Here is a 25,766-nt window from a genome sequence, read left to right as displayed (position 1 = left end):
GTGGGCGTGGGGGGGGGGGGGGGGAATCCCTGCAGGGAGCCGTGACTGACAGTCACCGTTCACTGCAGGGAGATGATCGAGAAGTGAGCAGATCAGTGCATGTTTCTGCTCACTTCCCGATCTATAGAGCCAATGTGTGGCAGCTTCTTTGTCACAGGTTGGCTCTAACTATAAGTAAGAGGGGAAGTCACTCACCTCATAGTTCTCCTTTAAAGTCAGAAGGTGATAAAAATCACTTACAATGGATGCTGCTGCTTGATGGTTTAAAAATATTAGTTTCTTGCAGAATCAGCTGCTCCCCTGAGCACTGGCCCTGATATCCTGTTTTAGGGTGGCTCCTTTCCCTTGCAGGGTCCTATGGAGCCAACCTTGTGTGTGCTAGTAAGCCGTGTGTGTCTCCACAAACACACAAGCACAGTGAGGCAAGACACTCCCCAGCTCCTTGCTCTCCCCAACCTCTTTCTTTCTCCAAGCTAGTAAATGGACAGCTGCTGGAGACTGCTCTGTCCCTTGTGATCTTGTACAGGACAGGAAATTCAGGGAAAAAGAGCAGAGAGAGTTGGAGCTGTTCAGAAACATGATGACTGTAAATGTCTGGGCAAACATGTAGAGAAATACTTTGCTGGGCAATGTATATTTGTTTGATCTGGATTCGTTATTGAAAAATGTTTGGCAGTTTAATATTACTTTAAGCCCTCATTCACACTGAGCATTTTGTAGTGCTTTTTCTGCTCGAAGAAACACTAACAAAAGAATGAATTCATTTCTATGGCCATGTTCACATCTGAGAGTTTTATCAATTGTAGCAGAACGCCTGTCGCTTGAAGAAAGTACATTGAGCTTCTTTTTGGCAGATTCTGCGCTTCGTGGCCCCATAGACTTCAATGGAAACTCTCAAAGATGCCTGTTTGCTGCATTTGTCCATTTACATCTGCTCGCAAAAACACGTGACTGTATGTATGCACGTTTTATGTGCTAAAGCGTGCAAGAATGTGCTACACATGATGCTGTTGCGCAGGTGTGAATGAGGGCTAGGGTATGTAATTTATCAGTGCCGATACCAAGTACTTGTACTCACCCAAATGCTCCGATGCCTAGCCCGAGACCTGAGTTTCAGGAAGCTGGGCAGTGAGAATTACACGCTGCCCGGCTTCCTGGTTGGTCTCAAAGCCGACTCCATGCTCCCTTGTCACTTGGTGACGAGGGAGCATGGAGCCGGCCAATCGGGTAATGTGTAATGACTTGCTGCCTAGCTTCCTGATTGGACGGGTGCCAATCAGGAAGCCGGACGGTGAGTCATTACCCGCCCCCCGGCTTTCTGATTGGCCAGAAAGCCGACTTCATGCTCCCTCATCACATGGTGACGAGGGTGCATGGAGGCGGCTTCCCGGCCAATCAGGAAGCTGGGCGCCATGTAATGACTCTTTGCCCGGTTTCCTGATTGGCCAGCATCTCAACCTATCAGGAAGCCGGGCAACGAGTCATTACACGGCTGGTGATGAGGGAGCATGGAGACCGCTTCCCTGCTAATCGGGAAGCCGGGTGGCGAGTCTTTACGCGCCGCCCGCTTCCCGGCTAATCAGGAAGCCAGGTGTTGAGTCATTACCTCGCTTCCTTAATGGGACTTCCAGTATCGGTATTCAGTATTGGCGAGTACCGAAAAAAAATATTGGTACTCGTACTTGATACTGAAAAACCGGTATCGGTGCATCCCTAATATATATTTTTATATACATTGGTAACATGGTTCACGAACGCCTCTGTTCACGAACAATTCGGTTCGCGACCAGGAAGTTCGTCAAAATTTTGCCTCCGTTCGCGAACTCTGCCTCAGGTTATGAACACGACCGCGGTCATCTTCCCCGCTCTGACACATGGTCGTGGCTTCCTGTACTCGAGATTGCAGACAGGGCTGTGGACACTTACTGTGAAGCTTTTTTGTGTGTTTTGTAGCACAGTACTGCACATTACTGCATTCAATCCAGCATGGCTCCCAAGAAAGTGCAGAGCAAGCATGGTGGGGAATATTCCCTGCACTAATGTACTGTGAAAATAGCGGTACTTTCCCTTTAAGATTATATTTATTGGCTTTCTTTAGTACTGTGGCTCATCCTGTGTATCTCTGGGGCTGCCTTTCAACCATTAATCTTACATAGTTCAATATCCTTTTTCCCTCTATGGACAGCTCTCAAATTCCGCCACACTGGAAGGCAAAGGGCAGCTGAAATTTACCTCTGGGCGATGGAGCCCTCATCACAACTGTACCCAGGTGGCCACCGCCAATGACACTGCCATCCGAGGCTGGGACATCAGAACTATGAGGTAATAAATTAACAACAAACCCAATCTTTATTAATCAAAATCTAAAGTGATCATCTATTTCTCAGCTCCAACATTGTTTCCATCATATCTGCGCTGTGCTGAGTGATTTGATTTTTTTCTTTGTGCCTATAGCAACACTATTTCATTTAGCAATAAGTGAATAAAAACATTTGCTTTTAATGAAAACGTTACTTGTTTTGTATTTGAAAACAATTTTATAATACATGTTCAATTTTTCCTGAAACAAAAAAAAGTCCAAATTGTTAATGATGAAATCATTTTGCTTAATTTAGGAAATAAATATATTGAGCTTGCAACACTTATTCTTATATTAGTTGAAATTGATGACAGTGGGATTAAGTACATATGAAAATACAATGACAGGAACATTTTATGTAAAAATGTTGCAATTTCAGTTTTGTTGACAGCATAGACTTGCTTCAGAATTGTGATGTCTGTCTAAAAACAAATCGACAGCTTGCAGTTTGGTAGCAGGATATGCTATATGAATTGATAAGTTGTAAGCAGAGGTGTAAAGTGTTTGTGGTGAGATCTCAAATGGGGATACAGAGTTTGGTGCCCTCAGATTAATCTTTATAACAGGGATAGGCAATCTTTGCACTCCATGTCTTGTGGAACTAGATACCATGCATGATCCCATGATGTCATGCATGGTTCAGGCAGCCACTGGCATGACTCCCACAGGCAGAAAAATTATGGGAGTTCTAGTTTCAACACAGCTGGATTGCCAAGGTTCCCTGCTATATAGAATTATTGTGATGTTTTCAGTCCTATATGAATGTCAAAAGGTATGCTTTTCCTCTGTAAGCTTGCTATTTTTAAACTTGTTTTTACCTCAAATTTTTAACGGCATCTCAAATATTTATCTTTTACTCTGTAGATTTTATTTCCATTCCAATTCATTGCATTGTAATGGGTGTAAATGTAATTTGTACTTGTGGTTTTCTATGCAACTTGTAGCACAGGTGCAAATTTGCCCCATAGATTTGAAATGGGAGTCCCTGAAATGTGAATGCAAACATGTCTTTTTCAAGCGTTTTTCAGGCGCTCCCATTAAAGACTATTGGGCCATATTGCACTATCGTGCCCAAAAGAAGCTTGTATAAATTTTCAATGTGTGTGGAGCTGTGAACAGGGCCAACTGATCGGAAGTCGATTAATCGATTATTGTAAAAGTTGACAACTTTTTCAATAATCGATTATAATCGATTATGTCGATTAGTTGTTGCAGCCCTAATTTACACACGACTGGTGATAAGTGACGCAATGCTCAGTTGTGCAGTTGTGAAAAGGGGCCATTAAAACGAATGTGATTCCTCTTGTTGAGTGTTGTCGCACTTAGAGCTCTTTCCCATGTGCTTTTCAGTCAGGTCAACTTTCAGTTTTGCAGGCGCACCTGATTAGAAAAACAAAAAAGCAACCAGGCGCCTTTCCTGGGGCATGTAAAACCTTCTTATTCAATAAAAGAGTAAACAAAAATATACAGGCAGTCCCCGGGTTACAAACAAGATAAGGACTGTAGGTTTGTTCTTTTTTTTTAAGCAAGTATATCTTTATTGTGGTATACAAGATACAAAACAAACAGTATTCATTGTAAGTTCAATCCAAGAGATGTACAATCTGAGGGCCATCCGACCACCCAGGCATTTATGTCATGTAAGCACAAGTACATAATATCAGGCAAGTATGTATAACAAATCATTAATAAGTACATACATCCGGATTTCGAGAGTGCATCTCTATAGTAACAATTAACAGCAAGTAAACAAGATGACATGAGAGCCAGGTAGGGTAGGGAGGGGAAAGGGTAGTTGGAGGGGGATAAGGTGTGTTTACTAACTACAGATTTACCGAAAAGAATCTGCCTCTAAGTATGTTAGTTGTAAGCATGTATGGTCAAAGAGCAAAGCAACCGGTATCGCCTGTCATCTGGGTATTTACCTAAGAGAGTATGTGAAAGGTAGGGTGGTCAATGAAGTATGGTGAAGAGGAATTGTGATGTTAATGTGGGACTCCCCCATTCAGCCCTATAGGTATGAAATGTCTCTGTTCCGTAGGTACCTATATAAAAATAGCATAGAAAATTTATAGTACATCAAGTTCGCCTAACGATCCCGCGGATTTAGCCATTAAATACCATTTGGAATATTGAACCAGCAACATCACATCTTTCAATTGAGGTGTGGTCAATTCATGCACCAAGTACTGTGTCCAGGTCTTAAAGAATCTGTCAGTCAAGTGTTGGTTGTGTTTGGTATCGATTTTCTGAATGAGCATAAGGCGGTGTAAGGTTGTTTTAACATCTGCTAGTGTGGGAGGAGTAGTTAGAAGCCAGGCTTAGGTTTGTTCTTAAGTTGAATTTGCATGTAAGTTGGAACAGGTAAATTTTCCAAATGTAATTCCAGCCCCAAATAATTTTTTGTTTTGGATAGCATAGGGAAGGGTTTAACCCCTGTAATGTTTGTTTTGCTGTGTGTGCCCCGGTTCAGAAGATTTTACCTCACTTTCTGCCCCTGTGACAATTGAATTTAGAAAATGTTGGGTTGTCGTGGAAACAAAGATTGGTGATAAAGCTTCAGTCCCTTTTTCCCATGATCACTCTTGCAGGAGTGAATTTCCCTTCCTAGGGGTAGGTTTCCTTTTACTTCTTGTTGTCGTATGTAAGTCGTATGTATGTAACTTGGGGACTGCCTGTACTCACAAGGCAGTATGTAAAAGCATCAAAATGGACTGGCAGTCCTTGATTGAATAGTTGCTGTTGATGTAACAGATGGAGAGATTCAGGAGACACTCAGAGTTCCACTGCTAGTGCTTAGCGTGTTTTCGGGAACACACCCCCTTCCGCAGAGCTTAGACAGCCTTGCTCACTATGTGCTATTTTATACTTTACAGCTAGTCAAAAAGATCACTAGGATCGAAATCCCACCAATTGTAGCCCAGCATAATGTTACTAGGGAGACAAGCAGGTATCCAATCGCAAGAATGGGCATTATCTCTGTCAGGGAAGCTGCCCCGATCAACCCACTTAGGTTAATCTATGGGCAGCCAGATCTAAACGGACGGACATGCATTTTTATCCAATTCCCTCCGGCTATGCCTGGAAAAGCAAACGGATCAGAGTTCCATTTCGCCGGACCTGATCGTCCCGGATCAGGGGCAATCTGATGTAAACAGACACAAGTCCATTTTCATTCCGATTCCCCATAGACCAACATGAGTTTGATCATTTTATTTGTTTTCCTCCATCGCAAGATGGAGAAACAGACAGGATGGACACGGATGTTACAGCAGTGAAATCTGTTCTGGTCAGCAGGGGATCCATGCACAAATCCCCTCCTGATCGGACCATGTGAAAGGGACCTTAAGAAAAGAAACTACAAAGTGCCTAGGTATGAGTGGGACCTTAGAGAGAAACATTATACTACAGCACTGTTTTTCTTAGAGTATAGTTCCACATAATATTTTATTTTGGATGTACATGATAGCTGTTGAATTTGAAGCCTTTTATAAGGTTAATCTCTGATAAAACAGTATTTCACTATGCTTGGAAATCTGACAGGCTGTAGACGGGGTGACATTAAATTGGTCACATTACCCTGAACTGGAGAGGCCAAAGCACATTCTTTTAGTTCATAAAAATAACTTTCTGAAAGAAAAGAATAAAATGCAACTCTAGAATTATAGAAAGTATGCAAAAATGAATTTGATGCACAATAATGAATTTGATGTAGTTCATAAGGTTGTACGTAGCATTGTGCATAGTTTTATCAGGCATAGTTTATTTGGGATAGAATTCCATGCAATGGCTGCTTGGCCCCTAAAAGTTAATAGTAATTAACCAAGATATGCAAAACAGCAGATGTGCATTCCAGAGGAATAGATCAGTTGTGGTGGGGGAAATCCAGTTATTTAGTTCAAATGATCTAAATTAGGGATGTTCAGATACCAGTGCCGATACTTGGCATTTTCATGAGAACTACCAGGGTTGCAGAAGTTGCAGCTGGGACCTGGCTCTGGCGCTCCACCACTGTCCTGAAATCCTTAGTCTGTATTGTTTTAGAAAAACTGTCACATGACAATAAACAAAAAAAGGTATCAGTAATTGGTATCTGTGAGACAAGTATTGGTAATTGTACTTTGGAAAAAATGGTATTGGTGCATCCCTAATATACTGTGTATATGCGTATATATATATATATATAACAAATCATACATTAACACAGGGATGCACAAATCCCAGGAGCCCCGTAGCCAATGCTCATTAAAAATGACGTCTGCCTCCTAACTTTTGAGTTTTTCTCTAGTCTAATCTTGGAGCTGGAAAGTATCTGTACTTGTACTTGTACCGAGTACGGTACATGGTATCTGAACATCCCTAATCTAAAGCCTTTGTCTGTAACAAGAAGTAGAATACCAATTCAGGGGTCAGAATTATAGGTTTTTGGGGGGCTTTAAGCCACCCTGTCCACCTGTAATTTTAATAAAATTAGGGATTATTTTACTTTTTATGACATTTGTGCCTTGTTTCTTTTTATCATAACTTCGTAACTGTCTAGGCATTTATGGGCAGGAGACAAATATCACAGTAGAGCTACCTGAACTTGTTAATGGGAATGCCTGTGGGATTACTGTGTCATTACTCATTACGCAAAGTGACACTTTGTGGACTGCTGCAGGCAAATAGAATTTCCAAACTGCCCCAAGTACATCTATGAGTCACCAGTGTCAGTGAGTATGTACCTGGATTCACTGTAGAACACCATTATCTTTTTACCACAGTTGTACTTATTCTGCCCAAATGCTACTAAGTGCATAGGCATGCTGATGGGTAAATGTAATGTGGAATACACGTATGTTTACTCCAAAATTAAAACGACATTAAAGTCAAAAAGGTTTTTAATCTATTTAAAATGCTGATTAAATAACTTAAAATGGATGTTGCTCCTTGATGTTTAAAAGTTTTATTTCTTGCAGAATCAGCTGGTGCCCTGAACACTGGCCCTGATATCTGTTTTAGGGTGGCTACTTTTCCTTGCAGGGTCCTGTGGAGCCTTCCTTGTGTGTGCTAGTAAGCTGTGTGTCTCCACAAACACACACGCACAGCTCCCCTGCTTACTGTTCCATTCTTCCTTCTCCATTCTTCCTTCTCCTTTCTCCAAGCTAGTAGATGAACATTTGATGGAGACTTTGCTGCCCTTTATGACCTTGTTCAGGGATGCTGAGCTAAAAGAGTTAGAGCCAGCTAAAACATAATGCCTGTAAGCGTTTGGGCAAAAAAATGTATGATAAACCTTGCTGGGCAATGTATACTTGTTTTAATCTGGACTCATTATTGAAAACACGTTTGAGAGTTTATTTACTACTTTAATCTAGCTCATGGCAAAACCGGCTACTTATATTTTTGGTGCGGTGCTTTGGCGGGAATCACCACGCCATAGTTCCTCACCACACTCTGCCTTATGGTAATTACAATACTATTATTCTATCTCTCTTGTATATTTCATTTTTACTCCTTTTATTTTACAGAGAAAATAGAAGGTTTGATGGTTTTATATTCCCTTGCTGGACTTCACAGTGGCCGGCATAATCAGGGGGCTTTTGTGAAGAGTGATCTTGCTATGTGAGCCAATGAAAGATAAAAGGGTGGATGATTCCACTGATTGAAATCTACCCAAAAATTAATCTCGGTTTTTGGAGGGATTTAATTTGTACAGAATGTAGACCATACAAAAACACGATGCAGCTACATGTGTAAATTACAGCTTCTCTAAGTAAATATTGCATGCATGAATTATAGATTTTAATTGTAGTTACTTTGATTGTTTACCTTTTACATTTTTCTCTAGATTTTAACATGATTTACCTAACGGATGCTCTAATTTCTGTAAATTCGATTTTGTTCTGCACTCAGAGAGAAGACACCACTCGTAGTATGCCTATTAAGAGATATTTTATTTTTTTTCTCCTCTCCTTTTAGTCCTGGTTGTGATTTTGATAAGCATTGGAGTGATGTTATACACATCCGTTGCTATAACAACTGAGGTCTGTGCAAGCTTTTTTAAGCTACAGATTATCCCCTTTGCACACAGTAATTTATCACTAAACTGAGGAGACAGATCTTAGCTATAGCGTTGGCTGCCTTAACAGTAGGGGGGGGATTTTATTTCCAGATTTGTAGGTCCCGCTTTCACCTGCAATCCCGCATCTAGGTACATTTATCTTTGCAAATGAACTGCTTAGCCACGTTTACCTTTATTTCTATACATGTCAAGCTTTAAGAAGGCCAGAAGGTGACGTGAGCAAAATTGTGTGTGTGTGCGTGTACACACTATTTTGTGGACATCTGATCATCACACCTTGTAAGACATCCCATTTCAAAACCATGGGCCTTAATATTGAGTTTCCCCCCTTTGCCGTTATAGCAGCCTTCACTCTTCTGAGAAGGCTTTCCACAACATTTTGGAGTGTGCCTCTGGGAATTTGTGCTTATTGAACCAAAAGAGCATTTGTGAGTTCAGGTACTGATGTTTGGCAAAGCGATCTGACTTACAATCAGCATTCTCGTTTAGTTGGGTCAAGTTCAGTACACTTGAGTTCCTCCACACCAAACTCATCAAACCATGACTTCATGGAGCTGACTTTGTGCATAGGGACACGGTCATGCTAGAACATGAAAGGAATTTTGGTCCATACTGAGCCGATAGCATCACAAAATTGCTGCATATTTGTTGGTGACACCTTCATACTTTTGACTCCATCAGATTCTTCCCTACCATTCACATCTTGCAGCAAAAATGTATATTTGTCAGACTAGTCATTCTTTCCCGTTCTTTATTTGCCAAGTTTTGGTGATCCTGTTCCCACCACAGCCTAATTTTCCTGTTGTTGCTTTCTAGGGAATGATCTCGACACTATGTTCTGTTGCTTGAGTGCATTCTCCTAAGTGTCCTTGTACATTCACAGATGTCCTTCTGCACACGGCTCTTGTAAAGGGTGGTTTTCTGGACTTCCCATAAGCTAGAAAAAGGCTGACCATTGACTAGGTGTATTTGCCCACAAAGCCACCAATCAGTCATTGTTGTTTTTGTCTGTTTCTCCATTCTTTGTAAGCGGTAGTGTCTGTACTATGTAAAAAAAATCCCAGCTAGTCAACAGTCTACTGCACCCGCCATGTTGGCCACCAAAACTAATTTCACGTTCAGATTTGCTATACTTCTTGTATATGTCAGCATGATGTGTTCATCAGTTGCAGTGGCATGATTCACCATTTATGTTGATAAGCCGGTGTACCTAATACATCAGCCTTTGAATAGGTGTAGCCAACATTGAGGTGCAGGGATCATGATCTACCAGGTCTATGTCTGCATGGAGTCTGTAGTGTCCCTGTGCCTGTGTGACTTTCCTCTGGGTGCTTTGGATACTTTCCTCAATCAAATAGAATTCTGCTATATCAATTGGCTTTTCTGTTAAGCAGTAGTAGGGATATGAGCATGTAAGTACTAGACATGTGCACTGCCAAAAAATTTGTTTAGTTTCGTTTTAAATTCGGATTTGTGTTATTTCGTTTTTCGGGATTCGGGTGTGAAAGTCAATTCGGACGAAATTCGGTAGCGGTAGTTCGTTCGAACGCTCGTTTCGTTTTCGTTTCGTTCATTCGTTCGTTCGTTTGCAGCAAAGTGACATTTTAGGGGGATAAATGTTTTTCTCCTTCTCTAATGTCACTTTGCTCCAACAAACGAAACGAATAAGAAACGAAAACGAAATGAACGTTCAAACGAACTACCGCTACTGAATTTCGGAAACGGAATTTCGTATTCGTTTGCATTCGTTATACCTGTAATTCGGATACATCCGAATGTCCGAAAATTCAACCGAATTTCTATTCGGAACGAAACGAATCGCACATGTCTAGTAAGTACCACTGAGACAGATCAGTGTGACTAGATCTAATGAAAACACAAAGCGCACAGCTCACCCCTATCATGCATCCCCGCAATCCACATTCGGTGCGCGGATGATTCTCTTCCGTAGTAATAAGCTCAACAACTGTGGAACCAGCACACGATAATCTTCCAAAGAAATTCAAACTTTATTCCACATGCACCTATACAAAGCACAATCACTATAGACCGTGGCTGTGCTTTGTATAGATACATGTGGAATAAAGTTTGAATTTCTTTGGAAGATTATCTTGTGCTGGTTCCACAGTTAGTGTGACTAGATCACATGGTGCCATATACAATACATTATAATAAAGAAATACATTGCACACAATGGGGAAACAAGAATATGTTTGACTCTGATGTTCAAATACCTAATATCCCTTTTCAAATTTAGCTTTATTGGTGCACTATTGGTGTGTCAAACCAGGATTTAAAAAAACATCCTTTACCCTTCCAGCACAGTGGTTTAGACGTTAGCACTTTTTCCTTGCAGCACTGGAGTCCTCAGGTCAAATTCTGGCCAGGGCACTAACAGTATGTAGTTTGCATGCTCTCCCTGTCCTTTGTTTGCGTGGGTTTCCTTTGAGTATTTTGATCTCCTCTCATCACTTCAATGACATGTTGGTAGGTAAATTGGCTCTTGTCTCAATTGGCCCTAGTATATGTATGTATGCATGTGAAATAGAGATTGTAGGCTCCTTGAGGGCCGGGGCTGATGTAAATGTACAGTATGTTAAGCACTGCATACATTGTCAGTGCTATATAAATGCCTGTAATAATAAATACACTTCAGGAGCTGCTCTCTCCACTGCCAGCAAAGCTTCATTCTGCCCTACATTTATTTGCTGCAGTTATGTCGTTCTGACATATTACTGCAGTCTTTAAACAGTACACATAACACATAAATAATTGCATATGTCCTGCCCCTGAGGAGTTTAAAATCCCAGGCCATTGTCACAGCCATACAAGTAAGCATACCTTATGGCAAATTTTGGGTGGAAGCTATTTGACTTATCTGTTTTTTTTCTGGGGTGTGGTAGAAACTGGAGTACCTGCAGAAAACCAGTGCAAGCTCAGGAGTTGCATATAAACTCGGTGCAGATAGTCCCCAGTGTTATAAACCCAGGATTGTGGTGCAAGAGAGCAAACCACTGCACCACCTTGTTGGCTAATAACGTCCTATTAGATATTATCTAATGCTTAGAATGATAACAGGGTTTGATTTACCGTAGGTTCCATTCACACCTATGTAAATGTTTTCAAGTTTTTGGCATTATTTCTCATTTTTATTGTGGTGTTGTTTATTTGTACGATTATTAATACTTCTTAGGTAAGGCTAAAGTAGAGTGCAGCGTGTTTAAAAATGCAAAACTTCATATTACATACATTTTTGTGTTACCATTATATTGTTTTTTTGTGATGCCATTATATTGTTTTTTTGTGTTACCATTATATTGTTTTTTTGTGTTACCATTATATTGTTTTTTTGTGTTACCATTATATTGTTTTTTTGTGTTACCATTATATTGTTTTTTTTGTGTTACCATTATTGTTTTTTGTGTTACCATTATATTGTTTTTTTTCCTGTTTGTCCATTCCAAGTAAAACATGCATTTTTTGCATACAGATGTAGTTGGGTTTCATGCTGAAATATTTAATTTCTACCATTTTCATCTGCCATGGAAATGAAAGCCCATGTTTGCATTACCATAGAAAAGATTCATAATTAAAATGTAGCAATGAATGAAATGAAGAAAAAAAAAAACCACATGGAATGCTTCTCTCTGGCATGTTTTCAGTACCGGCTCTTTCAGATATGTCTCTGAGTATTGTTAGCCATGGCACAGCTTCCATAAAGTGATTTGTTTATTATTTTGCAGGCAAATCTACTGCATCGACAATGCCCATGGACAGCTGGTTCGGGACCTCGACTTCAATCCCAACAAACAGTACTACTTGGCCAGTTGCGGGGATGATTGCAAAGTGAAGTTCTGGGATACCAGAAATGTTAATGAGCCAGTGAAAACACTGGAGGAACATTCTCATTGGTAGGGCTCGCAGGGCTTCTGCATCTCAGTGTTTATTTCTGTTGTATGCAAAGCAAGCTGTTATGGATATAGGCACAGATGGCAGCGCAGCCAACTCAACACGTATGTGTTTAAGCAAACAATAGACCAAACACACAACGAGACGGATTAGCAGAAGGAAGCTCGGCACGCGGACAGGTCTGCAACTGCAGCAGTAGTCATGTGCTATGTTTGTTGGAAACAATAAGGAGACAATATATTTTGATGTGCAGTATTGGAGGAACATGTTATAACAAGTGATACATTACACAGATCAAAAGGGCACGTCACCGTTACCAAATCACATAATGTTAAGTTAAAAAAAAAAGTACCTTCTTTTCTATAAATATAGTAACTGCAGTTCAAGCCTGAAACGCGTTCAGACACTCTTATACAAACGCTCACAAAAAGTCTAAATACATGACTAAAGACACTCAGCTCAAGTGTGAATGGGGCCTTACAGTGTTTTGTGGTGTTAGCATCCTTAAAGGAAAAGTTCAAAGAGAAATTCGAGGCTGCCATTGCTGACCTTCTTTTAAAAACACTAGTTGCATGGCCACCTCCGGCTTTAGTCTCTAGCCCAGAATACAGACTGAAAAGGGAGTCAGAAGTCCTTGTCTGTATAATCGTTTCAATTCGCCATCTCAGAATCCTGTTGAATCTATACAACAGCCAGGAAATTACGAGACGTTGTGCATGACATTCTCCAGTGGTTTCTTTTCATTTCAAAGTGTTTACATGGAGAAAAGTCCTAAAAATAACCCTGTTTTTGTAAATTTGTGGTAAAACCGTCTGGCGCTGGGAAAACAGATCAGCGCCTAGTTTTTATACATGTTTTCAGAATTCATTTTGTCGATATCACGTTGGCTATTTCACAAGCATCCAGCGTTTCCTTCGGCAGACATTAGCACATGGTGTATCTGTCTAGAAGGTCAAAATGGACGACACCCCAGAGCCCGGCATAGTCGAAGGTTTCTATGGAAACCGCACACAGTTCAGTGTGAGAAAAATATTTAGAACACATGTCATGGTATAGATTTTTTTTTAAATGATTACTTTGTACATCTCACTATGTCTGTGAAATCACGTTGCATAGAAGCAAATGTGTTTAGTGGCAGAGAACATTTATTTTTAGGAGGTCTTTTGACAACAAACATGGTCATTTTGTATCCTTTTGCAACTGAAGTAATACCGTCTAATGAAGTTTTATTATATCAGTGATGGATAATATGTCACCACTTTAAGTGAATAATAATATTAGCAAGAGTAATATTTTACAGCCATCTTCAGTAATGCAATCTTTAACATGTACATACAATGAGAAGTGGGGTCACTTACAATAGATCCAAGCCCAAACTCTTTTTCTTTTAGTTGGATTGCCGTCTGCGTCCCTGTTAGGAAGATGTACTGTCTCTATTTGTCCCGTTGACTATTGCTGCTGGGACTGAAAGTAAGGGAAAATCCACAATTTTAAGTTATCACCAGAACAGGAAAAAAGTGGACATTTTCCAATGGGGACAATTAATCTGGTGACTGTCTAAAACAGCCTTTCTCAACCAGGGTGCCTTCTGCCTTTCTTAGGGGTGCCTCGAAAATCACACAGCGTCATGCTTTTGCATGATGCAGGGAGGTTTTGCAGAGAGAAACTCTAAAGTGAAAGGCAGGATTCTGATGTAAAATGGAGGGCTCTGGTGTGAAGGGAGCCTCCTGATTTGAAGTGGGGGAGGGGACTTTTATGTGAAGGGGGCTCCTGATGTAAAGGGGGGACGCTCATTGAAAGGCAGGATTAGGATATAAAAAGGAGGGCTCTGCAGTAAAGGGAGGCTCCTGATTTGACGGGGGCTCCTGATGTAAAGGGGGACTCATGTGAAAGGCAGGATTATGATGTAAAATAGAGGGCTCTGCAGTAAAAGGGAGCTCCTGCTTTGAGGGGGTACTCTGATGTAAAAGGGGACTCTCATGTGAAAGGCAGGATTATGATGTAAAATAGAGGGCTCTGCAGTAAAAGGGGGCTCCTGCTTTGAGGGGGAACTCTGATACAAAGGGGGCTCCTAATATAAAGGGGAACTCTCTTTTCTGACATAAAAGGTGTGCTTCTAATTTGAAGGGAGCCTCCTAATTTGAAGGAGAGACTCTGATTTAAAAGGACTGGGCTCCTGATGCAATGGGGATCTCTGATGTGAAAGGAAGGATTCTGATGCGAAAGCTGCGACTTCAATGTGAAGAGTAGTTCCTAATTTGAGGGGGGAATCTGATGTAAAAGTAGGGGACTACTGATGTTAAGGGAAAATCTCATGTGAAAGGCAGGATTCTGATGTAGAAAGTGTGGCTCTGATGTCAAGGGAGGCTCCTGATTTGAAGGGGAGACTCTGATGTGAAAGGGGAACCCACTTGTTTTGTGTTTTTGCGTGGGGTCCCCCCTTAAAATCCTTAGCAGACCGCTACATGGGATAAGGATCTGGTATGGATTTTGGAGGGGCCGCACCTAATTTTTTATATTTTTACAATTAGATTTTATTTGGGGTGCCTCGGGATTTTGTACACATTTAAAGGGTTCCATGACTTAAAAAAGGCTGAGAAATGCTGATCTATTCAGAGTGTTCCCCCTACTTCAGAGAAATTTCCTCTCATTTGCTGTGGTGTGTCTACAGGACTCAAGGTGAAGGTAAATCTACACAGATAGCAGAAGCACGTACATGGGTTTTAAACATTACTGAAAAATTGAATTTTGGTCATTACATGTTCTTTAAAAGAGAGGCTAGCTGGTAGTGCTTAAATACGCCACATAAAAACTGATACTGCTGTGACTTGAAAAAGTCCATACTTAAAATAAATGGCAATGATTATTTTTTTAACATCTTCCTTTCCACATTATGGGGCCCATTTAGAGCCCCAAAATAGCTTTTTTCTGTATACTTGTTCTTCAGATTTTGCATTTTTGCTTTTCATGCTTTTTTCCCTTGATTTGTACCATTTCTGCATAAATTGACACCTTTAAGGACACTGTAAGTGTGTGAGATGATGCTTTCATTTTTTTCACTCTTTCGCTTCCACAGTTTTATATATTAGAGTGAGATAGTTCAGCATAAATGCAAAAACATTTACAGGGTTATTCACTAAGGGGTGAAGAGTTTGGAGAAGGCAGGAGAAGTGAACAATCTAGTGCAGGGGTGCCCATTAGGTAGATCGTGATCTATCAGAAGCTCTCAAAGCTGATGCTAGTATATCACAAAGGGTGTGAATGGTGGTTCCTTTATTCCATTTTAGTATATTTATTTAGCTGTGCACACATGATTACCTATTAGCCTGAGTCTGCTGAGCAAAGCTCCCTGACACCTTTCTGGTGGATACTGGTGGTTGAAGTGCTATGTATTACATCAAAGAATATTAGTTTACAAAGCCTGTTGCACTACACTGTTTGCAAAATACAGCAAGGTGAGCCAGGAGAGAGAGAGCAAGGAAAGACAGCCAGGAGAGAGAGGAGAGGCAGCCAGGAGAGAGAGGAGAGGCAGCCAGGAGAGAGAGAGGAGAGACAGCCAGGAGGATGAGCAAGGAGAAACAGCCAGGAGAGAGAGCGAGGGAGGGGTTTTTTTCGTTGGTAGATCTCATGTAGCTCACCTTTTGAAAAGTAGATCTTAACACAAAAATTGTGGGCACCCCTGATCCAGGACAACATAGCTGAACTGGAAATTGAGCTGAATTGGAGAATTTTTCCAAATCGGCTATGTTGACCTAGATTGTTCACTTCTCCTGCCTTCTCCAAACTCTTCACCCTTTTGTGAATAACCCTGTTAGTTTGAAATTAAAACCTGCAAAGGGAATCCCATTCATTCCTTTTGTTTCATAAATAGCCTAATGTTTCTCTTGTTAAATGACAAATCCACTTTCAAAATGACATTTGCTATTACAAAAATAACAGAATTTTAGAAATCAGTATAAAATTGGTTCAGCATCAATTAGAAACTACGAGAAATCTATGTTACAAATGGAATCCTGTTAAATGAAAGTTTCACTCTAAAAAAAAAAAGTCACTTGCTATCAGAATCATCTTTTGGCTTGAGTAATACAGTTTACTATCCATTAAAAACAGGAACACGTTTGCTGATTTAAAATATTATAGCTTCTTTTATGTACTGTTGTCAGGTGCTTTTTGCTGGAAGATTGTTTTAATGCTGACTTTGCTTCCAGGGTTTGGAGCGTCAGATACAATCACTCCCATGACCAGCTGGTCTTAACAGGCAGCAGCGACAGCAGGGTAATCCTGTCAAACATGGTCTCCATTTCATCTGAGCCATTTGGACATCTCGTTGATGAGGAGGATTTGAGCGATCAAGAAGATAGTCAGCATGAAGAAAAGTAAGTCACACACACTAACATTGGCAATGACTAAATAGCCCAGAATTTCCCAGGAGTGTTGAAGGTTTTTGTAGTCATGCCCTTAGCTAAATGGCTTAAATTAATGTAGTAGAGCCTGACGTGGTTTGGCCTAGCGTTTCATGAATTCATAGCGGGCCTCAGGTCGCACACCTTGTTTGTTATAATTTTTTACTAATTTTTCAATTTGCGGAAAAAACGTTTTTGTCTTATTGGAAACACACTTCCTGCACTCATGCTCCAGTGCTCTATGCTGAGATGGGTGAGTAACAGCCACACACCTCTTCAAAGATCCCCACATAGACTTGCATTGCCCAGGAAAAGGAGGCATGTCAGGCTAGATCTCAGCAGGGAGAGTCCTGTGTCCTGCACAGTGCTGCAGAGTACTGATGCTCTCTGTGTGGAAGCAGCGGTCTCTATGCAGTGGTATGCCACTCCTCCCTCTGATCTAGAGCTATGCAATTGGCAGTGTGCAAAAGCTTTGCAGATTGCTGGGTGCTTTCACCCGTATGGGACCCTATGCTGCAGTGAGATATCTGCTTCTACAGAGGATTTTCTACTCTCACTGGGGCTTCTGTACAAAAAAGGATAACAGTAAGACATCGATAAACTTTTCCTGTACACCACATTTATATAAAGTATTTCCCCTAAAACTTAATTTGAGCTTTAGGGCAGTCACAGATCTCCTGTACCTCTTGCAGGCAGGAGGTGCTGACTAGGCTACCCAGAAATTTAGTTTGTAGCATTGCTATCTGCTTCCAACGCTGGCCATATATATGGTTATTAAAGACAATTTCAGCCTCTTTGAACCAGCTGTTAATCACAAAGAAATCAAGCAACCTTTGTGCCAGGTCATTTCCTGTGTCCATCAAGGGTGTAAATTGTCATAAAGACCATGCAACTCCTGCGGGAGATAGAAGCAAAGCAAATCTACAGCTTCCCAGCTACACAATGGTTAATGCAGGTAGAAGAAGCATTTGACAAATACTTTTGGGTAAAATGAATTTATAAAAAGCTCAGGAAACTCTATACTATTGCTATGGAAACAATTAGTATTGTGTATTACTAGAGTTGGTGATTAGAGGCTCGCAGGCAATAGCAATGGCTTGAATATGGGGCCACATCACACATAGTTAAAGCCTTGCCTTACTATAAATCATTTTTATTTTAGTTTTCAATCCAAAGCTGGTTGAATCTGGAATTGTTGTGTCTGTAACCAACAATAAAGGCCACCTCCGGAAACAAGACCAAGAAACACTTGTAGTGCACCATCAACTCTCTACCCCAACACCACTCCCCAACCACATAAAGGTTCTCTAAGGTTAAGTGCTTGATAGATCTAGGAGATATTACTTCCCTTACCTCACCCACTCCGGCAGGCCCTGGCACTCCCCTTTTCCCTGGTGGGCTGCGAGCGGCGTCATCACTTTAAGCCTGCATTGTACATGGAGGAGGAGACTGTGACAGATGAAGGGAATGGATGGAGGGAGCCTGCTGAAGCAAGGAGTAAGTAATCTTTATACCTGCACCCTGGACTTAATAATCAGTAAACCTTTGCAGAGACCTCAAGACTCCTTGGCACTTTGTAAAGGTATTTTTTGTCTTTGTGCCTGGAGTTGGGCCATAGATTAATAGCAGCCAGTAAGCTATTTCTGCAGCAGACTGTGCCGTCTTACCATAAATGGTTGAATTAGTGGTGTCCAGTGGAACTGTACATTGATGTCTGTTCTCAGGCCTGTCCTTTGACTGGATAGAGTAGAGAACACAGCAGGGTCACATGACATCACCAGGACCAGCCTGCAAGAACCCGGGAGAGGTCTAATCACATGTTAATCCAATAGAAGACATTTTGAATAAAATAACATTTGGCATAATTATCATTTCCACATCCTATAAAGTATGACATAGTGCTCTTCATATTTACACGTTGTAAAAAGGAAAAGGGAATGAGCAGCACGAGCAATGGCAGCATTTGATCTAAAGCCGAATAAATGTGGCCTCCGATGTGAGGTAAATCCTGACATATAAGGGCTTTGATAAAGCCTTCTTTGAAAAGATTCAATCTCTGCTAATGTCAAGAGAAGCGGAGATTTAGGTAGAAGCGTAAGACACCGCGTGTGTAGAGACATGCCCATTTCACAGGGTTTTAATATCAGAACAGCTCTAAGCTACTATAAAACCTGATAACGAAAATGTTTTACAAATGTTTGCAAAGGAGGGAATAGCAGACAAAGCATTTGAAACAATTTCACACTGTATTAAACAAGTGCATTTAGCCATCATGCTAAAGCCAAAAAAGAAGTAGAGGAAGCGACATTTTATACATTTCTTTCCATTTTTTTTAGCTGCTGTTTGCTCGGTGCACACACATATACAGTCTTCACTACTTGGTCTGTAACAAAATGGCCGCTCAGCCCATTTACTTCAGATGACCTGCAGCTGCTTGGCAGATGGAATTGTGCAGCAGCTGGCACATAGAACAGGGCAAAGCAGGTCATTTGATGTAACATGCAGCTATAGCAACTAATAAATGTCTTTTTATTTCCATTTTTACCTGCGTTGTACTCAATCATAAAACCCGCTTAGATACTAATGGCTAAAACAAAATGGCTGCACAGCCATTTTACCTCACATGAACTGCTTAGCTATGGAAGATGTATTTCAGCAACAGCTGGCACAGGGAACACTACATTCTATGACATTTCATGTCAAATCTCAGTAGTTTCTCAAATCAAAATATCATTTCAGTTATTTTACAGGTTGTCTAAGGTTAGTTTTGAGTTTTCCTCCCTCCAGCTTACAGCTGTTCAATGCTAGCCTTAGAAAGTATTATTTTAACCGAAGAGTATTTGATGCTTGGAATAGACTTCCAGTAGAGGTGGTGAGTCACTCAACAGTAAGGGAATTTAAACATGGACAATCATAGATCAATAATCAGACAAAACGGTTAGAAATAAAAGAAAAGTGGTGCAGACTTGATGGACCACTTTGTCTTTTTCTGCCGTCGCTCTTCTTTGTTCAAGCTGAAGTTTAATCTGCTTATATTTTGCCTTCTCTGGTTCCTCCCTCCCCTCTTATCAACAAGCTAATGAAAGTGTTAAATAACATATTTCCATTTTTATTGCATGCCTCTTTTTAGCCCCATTTACATGATCACTGGGTCTCCATGCTTCTCTGTGCAGTGCAAGCATATCCTTGCTGGTAGGAGGGGCCAACAGTAATGCTGTGGTAATGCTCACATGTGATGCTGGACCTCCATGACTGGAAGAACCGAAATCCAATGAATGAAAGGGCTAGACCCCAGACAGCAAGGCTGAGGAGAAAAGTAAAGAAGCCACATTGTATATTTTACAAATATCCATGGGCCAAAAAAAATATATATTTTTTTGTAAATGAATAAATAAAATACAAATTGAATAAGTCCCCCCTTACACATATGTGTGACCATATAAGGTCCCCCCTTACATCCATGAGTGCCCATATAAGGTCCCCCCTTATATCCATGAGTGCCCATATAAGGTCCCCCCTTACATCCATGAGTACCCATATAAGGTCCCCCCGTACATCCAGGAATGCCATATAAGGTCCTCCAGTACATCCATGAGTGCCCATATAAGTCCCCCTTACATCCATGAGTGGCCATATAAGTCTCCCTCCGAACATCCATGAGTGCCCATATAAGTCCCCCTTACATCCATGAGTGCCTATGTAAGTCCCCCCTTATATCTAGTAATGCCCATCAGAGTCCCCCCTTACATCGGAGCAAGTCTGGAAGAAATACCTAGACTGGCGCATCCGCTAAAAGCCAAGACAGGGTTGCTGCAGGCCAGATAGAATCTTGTAGTGGGCTGGGCTTGACTAGACTAGACTAGATGATGGTGGTCATCCTCCAGCCAGAATTAATGAGGTGGGCTCTATCTGAATGGCTTGCACTGCTTCTAATGCACATTGTTAGAAGTTCACAGTGTACAGTGAAATCCGAGTAAGTCATTATTTCAGTAGTGGAGAGTAGCTGGTACAACTGTACAAGACCGGAGGGAAGGCTGAAGTTCATCTTTATGTTCAGTGATATGAAGTTTTTATAATCAAAGCAAAGCTTCCTCTGATTTTACATGGAATTCTCAACAGGCAGCAATTACCTGATTATTACAGTAGCCTGGAGCCGCCCACTGTCCTCTTATCATAATGATTCCAAATTATAACAAGCTGATGTTTTGTGGTAGGAACATATAACGGCGCTATTTTTGTATATTGTTAAAAAGAGGGAGATATAGAACATAAAGGGCCAACAATTTGTTCTGGTGTTTTCAGTAACACTTTGATTCTACAGATGGAAGAAGACTGTAGGGCTGAAAGGGGCCAAATGTTTATTCCGAGTTATAGAAATAGAGTGGGTTAGATTTGGGACTTTTGTCAGATGTGTTAACACTAGGACAGGAAGTAAGCAAAAATGTCCCCATTGGCGAAAAAAAACAAACGCTAAAGCCCTTTTTTTGGAGTTGGATAATTAATTTTCTGTTAAAATGGAACTCCTGGAGTAGGAAGCTAGAGGAAGCTTCCATATTGGAGACACAGCACTAATAACCTACAAAGGTTGTAATCCTATCCTGCTCAATTATTTATTTATTTCTTATTTTTTAATAATGCTGGCTTATCCGGACCTCCACTTTAACAGTATAGCTGGCAGAGCCTAGTAGGTTGAGTTGGTGAGGCTTAGCAAAAAGAAAAAATAGATTATATTTTTTCCGAACTCTCCCCTTTGCACCTTTTGTAGCTGTATGTCTGTTGTATGTCATCTGGAACCTGACAGCGGCACATTAAAGGGAATATGCAGTGTTTTCTTTCTAAATATGTCTTCCTATGTATTCTGTTTAGAACTAAAAGAAAATATATATATTTATTATTAATATAACATATTGCATATGAACACTTGAAATGTATTACATGTGGGCAGCAATTGACAAGCTCCAAGTTTTCTAGAGGCTAGTTTCTAACCGTTCTGTAATATAACAAAGGCACCTGTTATAATATAGCAGCATGATATCAAAATGACGTGAAAGTGAGGCAGTGTGCCAGTGCCCTGATATACTCCTCGCAGCTTTAATTTGGTCAACTAATCATTTTCGTCATAGTTTTCGTCAACAACACTTTTTCAGTGACTAAAACTAACAGGGTTATTCACAAAAGGGTGAAGAGTTTGGAGAAGGCAGGAGAAGGGAACAATCTAGGACAGGGGTAGCCAAACTCCGGCCCTCCAGCTGTGGTGAAACTACAAATCCCATGATGCATCTCTCTCCGGGAGTCATGCCTGTGGCTGTGAGAATCTTGCAATGCCTCATGGGATTTGTAGTTCCACCACAGCAGGACGGCCGGAGTTTGGCTACCCCTGATCTAGGACAGCATAGCTGAACAGGAAAGTGAGCTGAATTGGAGAATTTTTCCAAATCAGCTACTTTGGCCTAGATTGTTCACTCTTCCTGCCCTCTCCAAACCCTTCACCCTTCTGTGAATATACCTGTAAATCTACTGTACACTTAAGTTGACTAAAGTCTTCTGATATTTACTAGACTAAAACTACAACAATTCAGATGACTAAAATTTGACTAAAACTAAATCGAAATGTGCTGTCAAAATTAACACTGACTCCTCGCTTTGCTGCCTTGACTTTCCCCCGCTGTCCACCCAGAGTAAACTCCAGTGTTGTATGGTGTCAGAGCTTACACAGGTGAATGGTTTCATTGCCCCTGGCCATATGACAGTGTTTAGGCATGGCTCAGGTTAAAGCACTGTCATGCTCCCCCATACCTGGAAGAACCAATCTGGTAGAGCAACAGAATGAGGGCTCAAGGAAGTGGGGCGGCAGTAAAGCAGCACAGATCAAGGAGAATATCTTTATGGGGTGGTGGGGGGGAGGCTATTGTGTCTAATGCAGCTCCATTGACTCTCATTAGATGGGGGGGAGTGGGGGAGATATGAGTCCTGACCGCCACGATACCGAGGATCAAGTGAGTATGTCTCCTTTATTCCATCCCCCTAGACAAAATGAGCACTTAACCTTTTGCAGGTAGGGTAGCCCCGCTGCAGGGTTATGTTTTTTAAATACGGAAGTTCTTCTTTAAGAGATCAGATTACAAACACTGCAGCACATGTAAGCACGTGGGCAGCAACACATGCATGCACATTGAGTATTGCAGACGTATCATGTATTTCATTCAGCTCAAATGAACCAAAAACATTTGAACTTTTCTTGTAGCCTGTCACCTACTGCTGGATTGTTATATACAGTCTCAGCATTAAGATCTCTGTGCCTGAACTCTTGCCATTTGTTGTGGCCATGGTGAGGAGGTTTCCTTTATTTTGCACTACAGAAGTGAGATTCCAGCAGACATGGATTGAATGGGAATGCAGCCAGCCACAGACGAGAGGATTGAAGACAACCGTGAGCCATTCTAGCCCAGAACTAAAAAAACAGATTTAAGAGGACCGGCCCTTTAAAAGCAATTGGGGGCAATATGGTTTATTTTCTTTCAATGAGCAGAGATAATACGCCGCTCATTCTATGGACAGCGAACAGTTTAAAGTGACAAAGACACATTAATAATGGCTGACATGAACACAAGACAATAGAGATTTAACAGTGATCTGTGACCTCAGGACATCCCGCCAGTGCCTGTCCCCGTCCGTCATTCTCGTTCTAGGCGTATAATTATTGTGTGGGATAAATACTTGCCATCGTATTTTTTTACCTCCCTGGCTAATTGCATTTTTTGTTTTCCTCTTAGAACAAAAGAGCCACTCCAGGACAGTATAATAGCTACCTATGAAGAACATGAAGACAGCGTGTATGCCGTGGAATGGTCCTCTGCAGACCCCTGGCTTTTTGCTTCCTTAAGTTATGATGGAAGGCTGGTTATTAACCGAGTCCCAAGAGCACTCAAATATAACATACTGCTGTAATTTCTGCCTTCGTCCGATCTGAAGTGATTGCATCGCACTGATGGCTTATTTCCTGTAATTTGGAGGCTTGAGTGCTGGATATCTCCAATGTGTTATTTTTGTTTATCCTAGGCTTCGTCATAACTGACCAAATCTCGGGCCCACAGCTGACCTCTTTATATTGTTCTGTTTGGGCGGCTGTCATACTGTATTCAAATGAAAGAGATGTCAGTCTGTGTTAACGATGCAGACATCTGCGGGTGCAGTGGAAAGCTGCTCACGTTTTGTATTGGAAATGCTGTGTAGATCAGTGGTAGGCAATATTGGCACTCCAGCTGTGGTGAAACTACAAATACCATCATGCTTCTGCCTCTGGCAGTCATGCTTGCAGTGCATTAATCGACTTATTGTTCCACAGCAGCTGGAGTGCCGATGTTCCCTACAATTGGTGTGGATCGTAGCTGTGTGCGGATGGCATTAAAAAATCCTCCACCAAAACTGTGCAGTGGCAGCATGGTGGTGCAGCCATCAGCACCGTTGTCTTGCAGCTATGAGGTCATCGGTTTGATAATATCGGGTCAAGCCAGAAATATACTTAAGACGCACAAGAAGCTCATCCGGTTATTGAAGAGACCAAGTGGCTCATTTACTTACAATAGCCACCTATCATAAAACTGTATGTTGGGGAGAAGTGACTCTAATCAAAGTAGATCATGTTAGTCCCCTGAAGCTGAACCCCAGTGAAAATTGTTTTTGGTGACACAGCACCAGTCACATAAGTTGCCTCTAATATAGCATATCCCATGTCCTGCTGGCTGCCGGTTATTGTAAAATCCTCCCTCTATTGATGCCGGATTTTCCCCACAGCAGTAATCTTCCTTTGTTGCAAGGGTGATAGGCTGTGACTGTGTTGGATTGCACTGTTCACCTTCCCCTTCCTGTCCCCTTGTCCATTCACACAATCCTTGTATTATTTTCCCATAATGCAAGGCGTTCTACGAATGGAGAAGCGCGGATGAATGACAAGACCACCCCTTGCCCATTCACAGAACACCTTGCATTCTGTGTGAAATAATACTAGGTGTTCTGTGAATGGAGGAGGGTGGGTGAATGACAGGACAACCCTTTGTCCATTCACAGAGCACCTTGAGCTCTACATTAAATAATACTAGGCATTCTGTGAATGGAGAAGGGTAAATGAATGAGAGGACCACCCCTTCTCCATTCACAGAACTCCCTGCATTCTGTGAAATAATACAAGGGGACACGAAGCGAGGGCAAATTGCGCAATCTTTCACAGTCACAGCTCTTAACGCCCATGACGCCAGAAGATCACCACTGTGGGGAGTATCTGGTATCAATAGAGGAAGGATTTTTAAAGTAACCAGTAGCCAGCATTTTGTCTAAAGAGGTTCATATACATATGCAGAGCTGAGCTCTTCTTGATTTTGATATAAATTCAGACAATGTCCCCTGTAAAAGGAGTACAGTTTGGAGATATTAGTATATAGTAGAATTTGGGATCCCCAAATCCTACTATACCAACACCCTAAAGCTGGCCATACACTATGGGGATTTCAGCCAGTTCTTGACAAACTGGATGAAATTTGCACATTGGGTGCCACTGTTGTCACCCTTCTGTCTGGCAATCTTTGGCCGAATGGTGCTTGTAGCCAATGCAAGTTGCTGCCAGAATACAATGGAAAGAGCAGGGGGATTCATCTATCCAGCGGTTTAGCGTTGATGGAGGTACCTGTTTACATTTTTTTTTTGCGTTCAGCCTGCAAGTTTATTCAAAAAAATATAACAGAGTATGGCCAGCTTAAGGGGTTGTATAGTGTGTGTGATCCTTTGGGACCACTCAGTAAGACACCACTGACTATTCTTTATTAAAGTGTATGACAAGCCGTTACCTTTTCTTAGTTTTAGATTTTGGGAGAAGTAGTAGAACCCCTGTCTGGGTTTTTACTGCTATTTGGGGCTCCAGAGAGATTTTCCCTCAATTTCTGTTTTGCTTCCAATGGTTCTACTAGACAGAAATTGAGAGAAATCTGCAACAGGGACATATATAGAAATATTATTTCTGCCTGTATTGTTGGAGAGT

The 25,766-nt window shown here is 41.3% G+C and overlaps 1 protein-coding gene across 1 annotated transcript in view; it reads left to right on the top strand.

Moving 5' to 3' along the window:
* TSSC1 (tumor suppressing subtransferable candidate 1) overlaps positions 1 to 23,933 on the top strand; it is a 178,028-nt gene extending 154,095 nt beyond the window's left edge. Inside the window, exons 6-9 of the mRNA XM_018560505.1 lie at positions 2,186 to 2,322; positions 12,167 to 12,334; positions 16,541 to 16,708; positions 23,509 to 23,933. Coding sequence (XP_018416007.1) covers positions 2,186 to 2,322; positions 12,167 to 12,334; positions 16,541 to 16,708; positions 23,509 to 23,683 — 648 coding nt within the window. The 3' untranslated portion in view covers positions 23,684 to 23,933. The remainder of the gene's footprint in view (positions 1 to 2,185; positions 2,323 to 12,166; positions 12,335 to 16,540; positions 16,709 to 23,508) is intronic.
* The last annotated feature ends 1,833 nt before the right edge of the window (positions 23,934 to 25,766 follow it).

The sequence above is a fragment of the Nanorana parkeri genome, unplaced genomic scaffold (assembly GCF_000935625.1).
Source record: "Nanorana parkeri isolate BGI_ZX_2015 unplaced genomic scaffold, ASM93562v1 scaffold460, whole genome shotgun sequence".
In the NCBI taxonomy this organism is placed as follows: Eukaryota; Metazoa; Chordata; class Amphibia; order Anura; family Dicroglossidae; genus Nanorana; species Nanorana parkeri.
The sequence above is the reverse complement of the archived record's forward strand: the minus strand, read 5'-3'. Positions and strand labels throughout refer to the sequence as shown.